General features: G+C 41.1%; 1 protein-coding gene and 2 long non-coding RNA genes across 3 annotated transcripts; 1 reads left to right on the forward strand and 2 right to left on the reverse strand.

The window, feature by feature from the left end:
• Nucleotides 1-2,409: 2,409 nt before the first annotated feature.
• Nucleotides 2,410-7,774, reverse strand: LOC141769885 (uncharacterized). The gene is made up of 2 exons (XR_012594344.1): nt 7,404-7,774; nt 2,410-2,854 (listed from the first exon to the last, which is right to left on the reverse strand). It is a non-coding gene; the product is annotated as an uncharacterized LOC141769885 (long non-coding RNA).
• Nucleotides 6,917-7,397, forward strand: LOC141769886 (uncharacterized). The gene is made up of 3 exons (XR_012594345.1): nt 6,917-7,043; nt 7,154-7,185; nt 7,219-7,397. It is a non-coding gene; the product is annotated as an uncharacterized LOC141769886 (long non-coding RNA).
• Nucleotides 7,775-12,676: 4,902 nt separating the features above from the next.
• On the reverse strand, nt 12,677-13,639 carry LOC141769882 (lymphocyte antigen 6B-like). Its single transcript, XM_074639382.1, has 3 exons — nt 13,478-13,639; nt 13,110-13,220; nt 12,677-12,979 (listed from the first exon to the last, which is right to left on the reverse strand). The coding sequence occupies exons 1-3, from the start codon at nt 13,521-13,523 to the stop codon at nt 12,831-12,833; spliced, it is 306 nt and encodes a 101-aa protein (XP_074495483.1). The 5' UTR covers nt 13,524-13,639; the 3' UTR covers nt 12,677-12,830.
• Nucleotides 13,640-14,530: the final 891 nt, after the last annotated feature.

Here is a 14,530-nt window from a genome sequence, read left to right on the forward strand (position 1 = left end):
TCGTTTCTGACAGCAGCAGCTGATCACAGCTGGATCAGCTGTCAGTCGCCTTTAACAGCTGTTTGTGTCTGAACTGTACTAATACTAATACAGACTCTCAGTTATTATCAGTGGCAGAGCAGTAGTGTTTTCTCCATTTCTACTGGCACAATATCTTTATATTATTTATTCATTATTAGTGTCAGTATTTATTGATATTCTGAAATTGAGTTCATTATTTAATAACCCAGAATAAGACTATGGTGTCTTTTGAACACATTATTAATTAGGCTGAATGTTTCAGGGAAAATGTAAATGATGTAACTCATATCAAACCCGACGTTCAGGAATCATCAGCCTCATGTGACTGAATGGAAATGATGATAAATGATGTAAAAGGTGTTTGTTGCTGACAGACTCTGCTTTTCTCTCTGACTTTAATAGTTTCATTAATAAAAGTTAACGGGGGAAATAACAGATCACGAAAAGAAAAAACATTCTAATAAATGCAGGAAGTTATCTTAAGTCAGTTTGTCAGGTTTTATAAACCTCTCTGACTGTCAGGCTGCTTCACTGACGGTGTGTGAAGGAGAGCTACTGCAGATCCTTCTGCTGCTGTTGAAGGAACTGGCCTTCTACCTCCGAGAGGTCAAGGCCCAGTTACGTGCTGGTTAATCTTGTATGACAAAGAGATTTTCCAAACAGACGGGTTAAAGCATAATAATACAATTTATTCCGAACAATTAATGTTGCATAAGTAAAATAAAAGAGTATACAGATATCTGGATCCAGTCTACGTGTCCCTGACAACATACAGTGCATGGGTCAGTTCGTGAAGTCTGAACCCCGAGCTATCCCTGATCCAGCATTTTATGGTTTACACAATATTAATATTCATGAGTTATGGCACGTGATGTTTCTGCTGCATGTCTTCTTCTTCGTTATCTCCTTCTGACTCCGTCCTCTCCTTGACCTTGCAAAAGAAAACAGTACCTGCCACCTCCCTTTTCCTCACAATCACTCTATTCATAACAAATCCAACAGTCAGGTTATTGTAAGCATTCTTGTACATAATAAATCCAACAGACCCTCTTTTGAACTTAACTAAGTTCACCTACAGATAATGTTACATACAGATATATTTATTATAAGCATAGATAATGTTACGTACAGATGTATTAATTATAAGCATCATCATGTTACGTACAGATGTATTAATTATAAGCATCATCACACAACCTCTTCAGGGTCAACATCTTCACTATCCCCCACCATTTCCAGGAGACCCTGTCTCTCAGCTTGGAACATGGCCATCTGATAAGAAGGAGGTGCATCCGGATGCTTTCGTTGCACAGCAGAAATAATCACACGCTCAGTGAGGTGGCGAATACATGGAATACAGCAACAACCGCATAATACTAAGCATGTACACACAGTAAGGATTGAGGAGAATAGAGATACCACCATGGACTTCCATTTCCCAAAGGTACGGTCTAACCAGTCGTTAATGGGGCTGTTGATACCTGAGTCATCGTGCATCGATTCAGACAGCGTCCGGAGCCCCTCTAGCGCCTTAGTTACAGTCCCGTCCGGCGCTGTATTGTTAGGGATGAAAATACAACATGAGTCTTGGAACATTGAGCATACACCGCCTTTCTCTGCCAGCAGCATATCTAATGCCATTCTATTTTGGATCACCATCAGTGACGTAGGAGCCATTTGTTCAGCTAGTCCGGCAATTGCATCACGGGTTAAATTAGTCAAACGGAGAACATTATAGTGGATGTAGTTAATGCGGTCAACATTTTTGTTAGGAGTGATAGGGATCAGAGCACTTATTAGAGGTATGTTTTCAAAACCTGCAGCTATTTGGTCAGCTAGTTTATATTCATTAGGGGAGCTACCTCACTACATCATTCTTTATAATCTTGGTTTAGCCTTCCCCCCCTTGTAGCCCACACCTTCCACCCTGCTTCTGAGTGAAAGCATTGTCTATTGTTAAAAAGAGTTACTTGTGATTAGCTAGTTTTAGCAGAGTGCAGTTGTATTTACGGTTTCAGTGCGATTTTGATGTGCCTCGGTGTCGTTTGGTGTTAGTTTAATCGTTACATTCTTCCCTGTTCCTTCTGGCTTCTCCTTTTTTGGTCGAGGATTGTCCAGAAAAAAGAGGACAAGAGAGATAAACACAGATACTACAACAAACGCTATTAGCAGTTTGCCGTACTGCATGATGCTTCTAGTTTGTTTTCCTGCGCGCAACTGAAAAACTTTTATCTGGGTGGTCCTATTTTATACTGGTTTGGGAAAGGAAGTGAAATTTCTCTCTGGTGTATTCTCCCCACCCCTGGTTTCTCTTTTTATCTATTTTTATCTATTTTTGTCTATTTTAGCATTTATTCTAAGCAACAATTTTTAATACAATGTGATATATAATGTTTTTTCAAAAACCACCTAGATGAGTCCACCTAAACAACCATGTTAGCCTGATTTAACTGTAAATACAGGCAAGACCTTGTAACCTTCTTTCCCTTATGTGTATCTCATCACAGTCACAGTTTATACAGTATATGAAAAATAAAAAATTATACGTGACCCTCTTTTCACGTAGCCTGGGCTCCTTGTGGGGCTGCCTCCTCTGCTTCAGGTCCTGTCCTGCTGCTGGAGCACTGTGTTAGGTGCCACCAGTTGAGTTCTTTTCCTGCAAGCTGCACAGCTGTTGCAGTTCTGGCCAGAACCTTGTGTGGGCCTGTCCAACGTGGCTCCGACCACTTCCTCTTTAACACCTTCAACCAAAGGTGTTCCGGGGGTCCGGGGTCAGGTCCTGGAACGTCCTCTGTGACAGGGGTGACAGGTTTGTCACCTGTATAGGAGAGAGCTGACACAAGAGCATTAACCTTCAAATAGTATGGTCTGTAATCGAGGTCAGGAAGGGGAGAGGGGTTTTGGGACGGCCCTGGGAAAGGTCGGCCACACGTAAGCTCAAATGGTGTGAGTCCTGTTATTGTGGATGATACACAGTGCCAAATTTGTGTTGTAGTCCCAGAGCCTTTTCAACAGATTGCAGGTCTTTATTTTTGAAATGTGAACCATTATCTGACCTGATCAATTTAGGAAACCCATGTTTCGGAATGTACTCATTCACCAGACATTTAATGACTGATTTTGCGTCCTCTTTTCCCGTAGGGTAGGCCTCCACCCAACGTGAAAATGCGTCCACAATTACTAGGAGGAATCTTTTCCCCCCAGCCCTTACTCCCATATCTGTGAAATCCATAAAGATTTCCTGTCCCGGGGCAGTGGGAGAAGGATGTTTTCCTGCCCTAGGAGTGATGGTAGGTCTGATGTTACATGTACTACATACGTCACACTTAGTCAAAAAGTCAGTTATAGTAGCATGTTTCCGGGGAATCCACCAGTGGCGGAGATCTCGTAACATCTGTTTGTGGCTTTTATGGTCAAGTCCATGAGTCTGAGTCAGTATTGAGGACATCCAACAGGGGGGCATAACTATTTGATCTCCGTTATACCATATACCATCAAACTGTTCTATAGCTCCCTTATCTTCCCAGATGGTTCGTTCTGCTGCTGTGGCAGATTCTTGAGCTTGTATAATGGAGAAATCAGTTATCTCAGAACCGAGATCTGCCGTGGTCATGACCATCATAGTAGGTAAATACCCTGCCGCCTTTTTAGCAGCTGCATCAGCTGCTTCGTTTCCTATACTCTCTAAGTCAGAGCCCTGACTGTGTCCTTTCACTTTGATCACAGCTACCCTCTGTGGTAACTGGATTGCTTCCAACAACTCTTTCATCAACTCCTCATGAGCCATAGGTTTATTCTGACTAGTCTTAAAACCCGCTTGTACCCAGCCAGACATATCTCTGTGAATTGCATTGCACACATACGCAGAGTCTGTGAAAATATTCACTGCCTTCCCTACCGCTAACCGCAGAGCACAAACTACAGCCGTAAGTTCTGCTGCCTGAGCAGATTGTTTCCCATCAAGAGGACCGTGATCGAGAGTACATGGTTCCTCTTTTGCTGTATTCATAGACACCACAGCATAACCTGCTTTTAACCCTTCGGTGGGATGACGGAAACAGCAACCATCTGTAAATAAGCTAAGGTCAGTTTCCGTTAAAGGGGAGTTTTCTAAGTCCAGCCTTAGTTTTACAAAGGGCAGCGATTTTTCTGCACAGAAGTGTTTCTCGCCATCAGTCATATTGTCAGCCATATTACAGCCCTCATGTACAAAGGAGATGTGTGGTTTCGAGAGTACCTGTAAGATCTTGGTCTGTCTGAGGGGGGTGAGAGTGAAACAGGAGGATGTGACATATGTTACAGTGCTGTGAGAGGTCAGAATCTGTAGAGGATGGTGCATGACTATATGACCTACTTTGTCTACAATTTCTGCCAGAGTAGCTGCATATCTGACACAGGGGCTGGCTCTCTGTTCTTGTGTGTCTAGCAAAATGCTACAATAGTACAATACGTTCCTATCTCCTCTGTGTTTCTGATATAAGACACCATGGGCTGTACTAAGCTGCTCTGAGACATCCAGATGGAATGGTTGAGAGTAATCTGGGAGAGCGAGTGCTGCGGCCTCTGCCATTTCCTGCTTGAGATGGATAAACACCTCCTACTCCTATCCCCCAGGTTGTATCTAACAGATTTTGTTGGAACTCATCTTGACACGTAAGATCATTATTTCTGTCATAATTCAGAGTGCAGTGGGGAGGATCGGGAACAGGGAGGTAAGGGTGTAGAGCCCTAATCCATGGTTGCCACATGTTGTAAAAGTCAATCAGAGGGTTTCTGTCGGCTAGCAGGGCCCAATATATGTCCGCACAGGGTGGTGGGGCATCAGGTGAGGTATCAGGACTCAACATGCACATGCGATCAGCACTGGAGGGGGAGGAGCACACCATTTCTTCTCCTCCGGGGAAACTCACTATCACAGCTTCTGGTGAACAATGTACAGAAGCCCCCAGTGCTGCCAAAACATCTCTTCCCAGGAGATCACGTGGACAATCAGGTGCATACAAAAAGGGGTGCTCCATCACCTGTCTCCCAAGCCGGACAGGAAGTGGAACAGTAAAAGGCAGTCTTTGTTCAGTGCCGGAAAATCCCAAAACGGAAACATAGTGAGAGGAAAGGGAACACATAGGTTCAGCTAAGGTGGAGTAACGTGCTCCCGTATCCACCATGAACCATCTTCGTTTTCCGTTCACTGTCAACTGGAGACAGGGCTCTGCCAGCCCCTGCCCCTCCATCTCCGTCGGGCACCCCTATGGGAACATTCCTGGTGTATATGGACCAGGTGGAGGTCCCTGCGCAGAGTACCCGCTGTATGCCTGCATTGGAGCTAGCTGTTGGTTTGGTAGAGTCTGTATTGTTGGCTGATATGACTGCTGTGGAGGCCCTCTCATCTGCTGTTGTTGTTTCTGAGGACAGTCACGTGCCCAGTGATCCGGGTTTCCGCAGATGTTACAACTGCCTCCTCTTGGTTGGGCATACCCCCTCCCCCTGCCTCCTCCTCCTCTCCCTCTGCCTCTATTCCGTCCTCCATGATAAGGGGGCTGCTGATATGGGGCAGCTTGGTAAGGAACATGATACTGGGGTTGATATATAGCCTGTGGCGGGCCCTGCAGTGGATAAGGATTCTGTGGCGGGGCTGGAGCTGGTGTTACAATTTGAGCCATCTGGGTATCTTTCTCTTTCCCTCCCTTTTTCTTATCTGTTGCACGAGTCCGTGCATCTGCCAACTGTAATTTAGTCAACTGAGCTACCATCTCTTTTAATGACTCACTTTCCTCTTCCTCCTCCTTGGTTTCTGCATCCTGATGATGGCAGAAATGTGTTTCCCATCTTGATGATTTTGCCCCTGCCATATCTGGATTCTCTTGCATCTTTCTCTTAACTCCTTCCGGAGCATGTTTTAACAGAGCTATTCTGAACAGAGGCTGCTGTGATTCTTTATCTGGGTTCACCCTCGTAGCCCCCGCCCACTCTGTCTTTGCTCTTTCTATGAACGTGCGTCCGCTCTCCCCGTTCTTAATCTTAAACACCAAGCTGTGGAGCTTGCCCGCTGGTATGGGATACTTTTGTCTAATAGCATTACCGAAGGAGGTAGCGTAGGGGTTAAAGTTCCAAAGTACCACCTAACACTTGAAACAATGGTGCCATAACTTCGTTTGTATAATCACTGTCCTGTGGGGTTGGTACCGGACTAGGGGTAGGAGGAGGATAAGGAGGGGGGTTGGGATGTGGGCCAGGTGGGTACTGCTGATGGAGGGACATGTAATGTGGCGGCTGGCTAGTATGTGGGTTTGGTGGTGGGGGTGCGCTAGGACTGGGTGAGGGTTTCACTAGTGGTTTTGCTTCAGCGGTTTTTGCGTGGGTGGCTTTCGTCTGGCTGCCTAAGGCTGATAGTGCAGCCATCTGTATCACATTATATTTTACCAATTTACTTGCCAACTCGTCTTCTTTCTTCCTCAATTTCCTCCTTACAAACATATGTCCCTTTTCTTTGTCTTGTCCTGCTTGCAGCAGCTTTCTATGAACCACCTGTATTAATGCTCTCATCACTGGCATGAATTTGGCTTCACTTCCCGTGGCTGGAAAATGCCCTTCCTTCACTGTCATGTTATACCACTCATCTAGGTCTTGAGTCTCTTTATTTCTAGTCTTGGGATCAAATGTACAGATTACATTGGTCCTGACTTTAACCCATTGCTGTCCAAATGATAAACGGGGAGGCCCACAGCCACCCCGTTCCTCACAGTCTTTGTCAAATTCTCCGTCCATTCTGTCCAGTACTATTTCACACAGGTTTATTCAGTTTATGACAGTAACTAGATTCAGAGTAAATGGGTCGCTATGCCCCTCGCTGTGATCCTACCAACATAAGCTTCTACTGGACACTTTGATGTTCCAGCGATGTTGGCCCAGTATCAACAGTAAGTTTTAATTTTCCTCTGAATACTAGTTATTAATGTACACTCATACAGGCGCTCCAAGCGCTATTTTTACACGCTACTAAAAGGGCAGCTTTCCTCCTTTCAGTTTTCAACACGCTACTAAAAGGGCAGCTTTCCTCCTTCCAGTTTTCGTTACTAAAAGGGCAGCTTTCCTCCTTTTAGTCTTTACCAAAAGGGCAGCTTCCTCCCCCTAGTTTTCACCAAAAGGGCAGCTTTCCTCCTTTTAGTCTTTACCAAAAGGGCAGCTTCCTCCCCCTAGTTTTCACCAAAAGGGCAGCTTTCCTCCTTTTAGTCTTTACCAAAAGGGCAGCTTCCTCCCCCTAGTTTTCACCAAAAGGTCTTTACTCTTGCAACATTTATCACTACAAAGGAGATTCAGCACAACAAGAGAGATAATTTAGAGTAAGCCAATTTGCAGAGTTCGATACAACAGGTTCTGCTTACCTTTAAGATTTCAGGGATCCCTTTCTCTCTCTCGCCGGTCTGTCCGTCCTTTGGACACGCTTCTCAATGCCGAAGATCACGTCGGGGTCACCAATTGAAGGAACTGGCCTTCTACCTCCGAGAGGTCAAGGCCCAGTTACGTGCTGGTTAATCTTGTATGACAAAGAGATTTTCCAAACAGACGGGTTAAAGCATAATAATACAATTTATTCCGAACAATTAATGTTGCATAAGTAAAATAAAAGAGTATACAGATATCTGGATCCAGTCTACGTGTCCCTGACAACATACAGTGCATGGGTCAGTTCGTGAAGTCTGAACCCCGAGCTATCCCTGATCCAGCATTTTATGGTTTACACAATATTAATATTCATGAGTTATGGCATGTGATGTTTCTGCTGCATGTCTTCTTCTTCGTTATCTCCTTCTGACTCCGTCCTCTCCTTGACCTTGCAAAAGAAAACAGCACCTGCCACCTCCCTTTTCCTCACAATCACTCTATTCATAACAAATCCAACAGTCAGGTTATTGTAAGCATTCTTGTACATAATAAATCCAACACTGTTCACACCTTCAGTTAACACAGATTATAACTAGATGGTGACTCAGAAGACAACTAAAATATAACATTTTTAATCTGTAATCTGTTTTCACTCCGGTATAAAACTCCAGTGATGATGAGAGGTAATGTTATCAGATCAGTCCGGTCGGCAGCAGCGTCCAATTAGTAACTGATATCCAATAAGGGGGCGTGTCGGTCGGTAAAAGACTTCCGTGGAGGATACACTGGTGTATCCTCGCTCATAGCTCCACCGGCAAGCCTCCTCGATCCTCGACGCTGCTGCTGATCGGTTTGATCTGATACATCAACATCACTGGAGTTTTATACCGGAGTGAAGACAGATCACAGATTAAACGTTTTATTGTTTAGTTGTCTTCTGATTCACCTTCTAGTTATAACCAGTGTTAATTGTAGGTGTTCCAGCAGCAGGAGGACCTGCAGTATCTCTGCTTCTCACACCGTCACTGAAGGAGTCTGACACTGAAAGGGGTTTATAAAAGCTGACAACTATCAGACCTCAAATAACTTTCATTTATTAGAAAGAGTTTTCTTTTGATGATCTGTTATTTCACTCATTCACTTTTATTAAGGATCCAGTTAAAGTCAGAGAGAGAAGGAGAGTTTGTCTTTTACATCTTTTACATCATTTAAGTCATTTCCATTCAGTCACATGAGGCTGATAATTCCTGAACGTCGGGTTTGATATGAGTTACATTATTTACATTTTCCCTGAAACATTCATCCTAATACATAACTTCTACTGTCAGAATATCAATAACTACAGACGCTAATAATGAATAAATAATATAAAGTTATTGTTCCAGTAGAGATGGTTCCTGGTACTCTAAGCAGGACTCAGTCCACAGTAGAAATACAGACTGCAGCTGTTATTCATGTGCAGGTGTTTGTTAAACAGATAACAGGCTACAGAGAGGAAACACTGCTGCTCTGCCACTGAGAAGAACTGAGTGTCTTTATTATTATTAGATCAGTTCAGACATAAACTCCATCTAAGGTCTCTACAGCTGTTAAAGCCGACTGACAGCTGATCCAGATGTGATCAGCTGCTGCTGTCATCAGAAACGGACTTCGCTTCACGTGACGCTTCAGAGGAAACGACGTCTCATGTCTCTAAAAACATATTTCCTTGTTTCCTCTCTCCTCGAGTCTTTTCCTCGCCTCCTCCGTTCGCATCTCCCGTGGGCGGGACTAAGACACGAGGAGAGGAGTCAAGCCGTATAAAAGAACAAATGGGAAAGACCCTTTGAGGTCACTTTCTTGCGTTCTTGTCTCTTCTTGACCACCAGATGGTGCCGATGTCCTAAATGTTCAACACTCAGGGGCTTTAACTGGTAAATTAGACCAACATTTCTAAAGCAATACAGTTTGGAATAATATCACTCATATGTTTTTGATGCTGACATGTAGAGAAACTAGATTAATTGCTGTGAGGGAGAAGTGTCTGATACATTTAAAGGGATTCAGTCAAAACACTGAATAAATTAATTGGCTAATATTTAACTGTGGGAAATTTTTGGTGAAATCTATGTGGAGGTTTCCACTGTGATGCAATAATGAAATAATAAAGGGAAATATTTCTCTTAACAGTGAAAACTGTGAAAACTGCCGAAGAAAACGAAATGGTTGTTGCAACCTGTTGTATGTTTCTGTGTGGAAAAACTTGACATCCACATGTTTAGTTACTCTAAACATAACGACGTTATTCTTACAATTAATTGACAACATGAACATCACCAAAACTAAAGTCAGAAGTTTTCACATGACCACATCAATATGCTCTATTTTACACTGATTTCTTTCATCTTTGTTTAAGCTCCCGTGAACAAATTAAATTTAAAATAAAAAGATGAACTCTGTACTTTTAGCTTGTAAACCAGCAGCTTGTAGATTGTCTTCAGTTTATTCATCTATAAAGACTGTTTTATAATCCGGCTGCCAAATACAGGACACGCCACATTTCCTCATTTCTTATTCTGTTTTATTCCACCTCTAAAATAAAGAGTAGCCTAATTTTGTCTTTAAAAAAAAAAAGATAAAAGAATATTTTGTGCATAAAGAAACAAGTTATTTGACACACATTTGAGCACACCGAACATTTTCTACATTTTACAATTTGATCGATCACTGAATTGGTGACTTCTTTAAGTTCTGCATTTCACATGACTGTTTACAGCAAAACAATAGCTTTGTTATGAAGCCTTAATTAGTGACAAAACAGGACATAAAATGTGATGAGCAAATCAATAAATGACATGGTTAGTTGACATGGTTAGTTGTCGACAAGATATCGACTCTGACCAAACCTTTCTTTTATAGTCTGGTCCAACCCCTCAGTCTCTTGTGACAGTTTCATCAGGAAGTGAGCACCTTACCCCAGAGAAAAAGCTTTACAAGTAGATAGAAGAACTGAAAGTGATATAAAACTAGAAAATGCATTTCCTGCTGAAAATGCGTGGGAATGCTGACAGCTGAAATTTATTGCAAAGCATTGCTGAAAATGCAGAAATGTGAAATGACTTGCCTAAAAATGTTAAAGCTCAAATGCATTGCACTGCACTACTGAAAACCCTAGAAGATGAACTGGCAGAGTTGGAAGCTGAACTGCATTAGCTAAAAAAGCTAAGAAATGAAATACATTGCTAAAAAAGCTGGAAGCTAAACTGTAATACTGTCAAAAGTGGTAAATTTGAATTTTTTTTCGGTACTGGCAAACTTCACATAATTGAAGGAAGGATGAATGGAAAAATGTACCGAGACATTATTGAAAAAATCTGCTGCCATCTACCAGGGTGATGAAGATGAAACGAGGGTGGACATTTCAGCAAGACAATGATCCCAAACACACAGCCAAGGAAACTCACAATTGGTTTCAGAGAAAGAAAATAAAGCTGCTAGAATGGCCCAGCCTATCAGTTGACTTGAATCCAATTGATCACTATGAACAAATTAAATTTAAAATAAAAAGATGAACTATGTACTTTTATCTTGTAAACCAGCAGCTTATCTGTAGATTGTCTTCAGTTTATTCACCTATAAAGACTGTTTTATAATCAGGCTGCCATATACAGGACACGCCACATTTCCTCATTTCTTATTCTGTTTTATTCCACCTCTAAAATAAAGTGTAGCCTAATTTTGTCTTTAAAAAAAAAAGATAAAAGAATATTTTGTGCATAAAGAAACAAGTTATTTGACACACATTTGAGCACACCGAACATTTTCTACATTTTACATCTTGATCGATCACTGAATTGTTGACTTCTTTAAGTTCTGCATTTCACATGACTGTTTACAGCAAAACAATAGCTTTGTTATGAAGCCTTAATTAGTGACAAAACAGGACATAAAATGTGATGAGCAAATCAATAAATGACATGGTTAGTTGTTGATCCTGAGGATTAATGAAGGAGATCAGCAGACCTTAAGATTTCCTGCTTTGATGCAAGTTGTTATTTTTTACACGTATGTGTTAAAGTGTGAAACATTCAAAGCTCAACAAACGTTCTCCCTTCAGACAAAAATAAAATGTAGAAAATGTTCGGTGTGCTCAAATGTGTGTCAAATAACTTGTTTATTTATGCACAAAATATTCTTTTATCTTTTTTTTTAAAGACAAAATTAGGCTACACTTTATTTTAGAGGTGGAATAAAACAGAATAAGAAATAAGGAAATGTGGCGTGTCCTGTATTTGGCAGCCGGATTATAAAACAGTCTTTATAGGTGAATAAACTGAAGACAATCTACAAGCTGCTGGTTTACAAGCTAAAAGTACAGAGATCATCATTTCATTTTAAATTTAATTTGTTCATAGGTTTTCAATTGGATTCAAGTCAGGTGATTGGCTGGGCCATTCTAGCAGCTTTATTTTCTTTCTCTGAAACCAATTGTGAGTTTCCTTGGCTGTGTGTTTGGGATCATTGTCTTGCTGAAATGTCCACCCTCGTTTCATCTTCATCACCCTGGTAGATGGCAGCAGATTTTTTCAATAATGTCTCGGTACATTTTTCCATTCATCCTTCCTTCAATTATGTGAAGTTTGCCAGTACCAAAAAAAAAATTCAAATTTACCACGTTTGACAGTATTACAGTTTAGCTTCCAGCTTTTCTAGTAATGTATTTCAGCTCTTAGCTTTTTTAGCTAATGCAGTTCAGCTTCCAACTCTGCCAGTTCATCTTCTAGGGTTTTCAGTAGTGCAGTGCAATGCATTTGAGCTTTAACATTTTTAGGCAAGTCATTTCACATTTCTGCATATTCAGCAATGCTTTGCAATAAATTTCATCTGTCAGCTTTCCCACGCATTTTCAGCAGGAAATGCATTTTCTAGTTTCATCTCCCCTTCATCAGCCTGAAACCATTCCAGCCATACTTGCCAACCTTCAGACCTTAAAAAAAAGGGAGGATTTCAAAACCAAAGCGACTCTGAACAAAAAATTTAGTTTAGAGACTTGTGTCTCTGGGATAAGGTGCTCACTTCCTGATGAAACTGTCACAAGAGACTGAGGGGTTGGACCAGACTATAAAAGAAAGGTTTGGTCAGAGTCGACATCTTGTCGACAACTAACCATGTCATTTATTGATTTGCTCATCACATTTTATGTCCTGTTTTGTCACTAATTAAGGCTTCATAACAAAGCTATTGTTTTGCTGTAAACAGTCATGTGAAATGCAGAACTTAAAGAAGTCAACAATTCAGTGATCGATCAAATTGTGTTTTTTTATTACAAATATTGACCTGCAGTCATTCACAGATTTAACATGTCAACATTTTGTTTATTCTCCCAGAGTTACAAATTGGGTAATTAAAGGAGACTGATATAGTGAAGCTGTAGCTGCTGCAGAGCCTCAGAGGAAGACTGTGATGATGGCTGAGGACACCAGCAGGAGGAGGACACTGGAACCAGTGGGTACGGCGCTGTTGCACAAGTCTGTGCTACAGCACTTTATGGGGCCATTACACAAATTACTGTTCATGCAGGACTTGCCGATGACACCTGCAAGACATGAAGAAAAAAACCCTCAGTCTCAACTACAATAAAAGCCACCAGGCGTTTAGTACAGCGATATCTCAGCTCAGATTGACAGATTTGAAATGTTTATATGAGACGTGGAAGAACAACTCACCGTTCAGATCAACGGTGGCACAACGGTCAAAGGGGGCAGGGGGATTGTCCGGACAAGTTATCTTGTCTGTGCAGGTTGCCCCTGAACATTGGTAGCATCTCAATGCACATGCTGTAGAGAAAGACAGAATGTCGTCACACATGGATATTTCAATGCTCATTGTTTTACACATTTTTACCAAAAAAAAACGTGCAAATAAACTGCGAAATATGAATTTCCTCAACAAAAAAACCAGAAAGGATTACACAACATCTGGATGTGTTGCAGATGAAAGATCTGAACTGATCTGTTAATAAAAATAGTTCCATCATTTTCATTATTATATTATAAGCCAAGTCACATGAATAGCTCATGATAGATGTTCTTACCTGCAGACAGAGTCATAAGCAGGATCAGCGCTCCATAAAACTGCATCGTGAACGGATGGAAAATGACAACTGTGTGAGAGGAGAACTGGAGAGAGAAGATGTCGACTCTGACCAAACCTTTCTTTTATAGTCTGGTCCAACCCCTCAGTCTCTTGTGACAGTTTCATCAGGAAGTGAGCACCTTATCCCAGAGACACACCTTTACAAGTAGATAGAAGAACTGAAAGTGATATAAAATCATCTTTACTAGCAGATCAAATCTCTTTTGGCTGAAACAAATCAGGTAAATATTGCAGTATAGTTCACTTCAAAGTATTCCACTGATTGATGCAGCGACACAACTGACATTTCATATTTATTTTGCAGCCTGTGAACAAACTATAAAACATAAGTGAAGTTATTTTAGTTCATCTAGTTCAGTTTCTCTAAATAAGTCAGGAAGCAGTGGTGCATGGTCTTACATTCAAGATGTCACTCAAGTAAAAGTAAAAAAGTATTATCAGCTAAATGTTCAATACTTATTTTACTCCACGTGTTCAATACTTATTTTACCCGCTGTATATACAGTATAATATTATTTATTGGAATATAACTGATGCTTAGCACGTAAACAGCATTTAGATGTCACAGCTGGTGGAGGTCAAGCACATTATAACTACTTTATACTGTTCTTTAGAGTATCTAGTAACACCAGCTGTCAGATAAATGTATACAAGTATCTCAGTGGAGAAGAAGTATCAAGTATGAAATGGAAATACTCAAGTAAAATAAAAATACATCAAAATTGTATTTAATTACAGTGCATGAGTAAATGTACTTACTTGTAAACAGGATGTGAACATACCTCACTTTGGTGTCATCTTGTGAGCATCTGGTGAGTTTGAAATGTTAAAGTGAATGATGTTCGATGTGCTCGTTTCACTTTCTCTATACATACAGTCGGCTATATATTGTAATAAATATGGGTTTCGTTTGCATGTGGCAGGAAAAACACTGCCACTAAGTCAGAACCTTCAAATAACAACAGAATACAGATGTATACCAAATATAGTC

Source organism: Sebastes fasciatus, chromosome 6 (assembly GCF_043250625.1).
Source record: "Sebastes fasciatus isolate fSebFas1 chromosome 6, fSebFas1.pri, whole genome shotgun sequence".
Taxonomy (NCBI): Eukaryota; Metazoa; Chordata; class Actinopteri; order Perciformes; family Sebastidae; genus Sebastes; species Sebastes fasciatus.

Excerpts from the sequence above, each read along its gene's own strand:
- LOC141769882 (XM_074639382.1), bottom strand. The coding sequence starts at position 13,523 with ATGCAGTTTTATGGAGCGCTGATCCTGCTTATGACTCTGTCTGCAG. Across the intron at positions 13,221-13,477 it reads GCTTATGACTCTGTCTGCAG|CATGTGCATTGAGATGCTAC; the intron begins GTAAGAACATCT and ends CTTTCTCTACAG. Across the intron at positions 12,980-13,109 it reads TGCCACCGTTGATCTGAACG|GTGTCATCGGCAAGTCCTGC; the intron begins GTGAGTTGTTCT and ends CATGTCTTGCAG.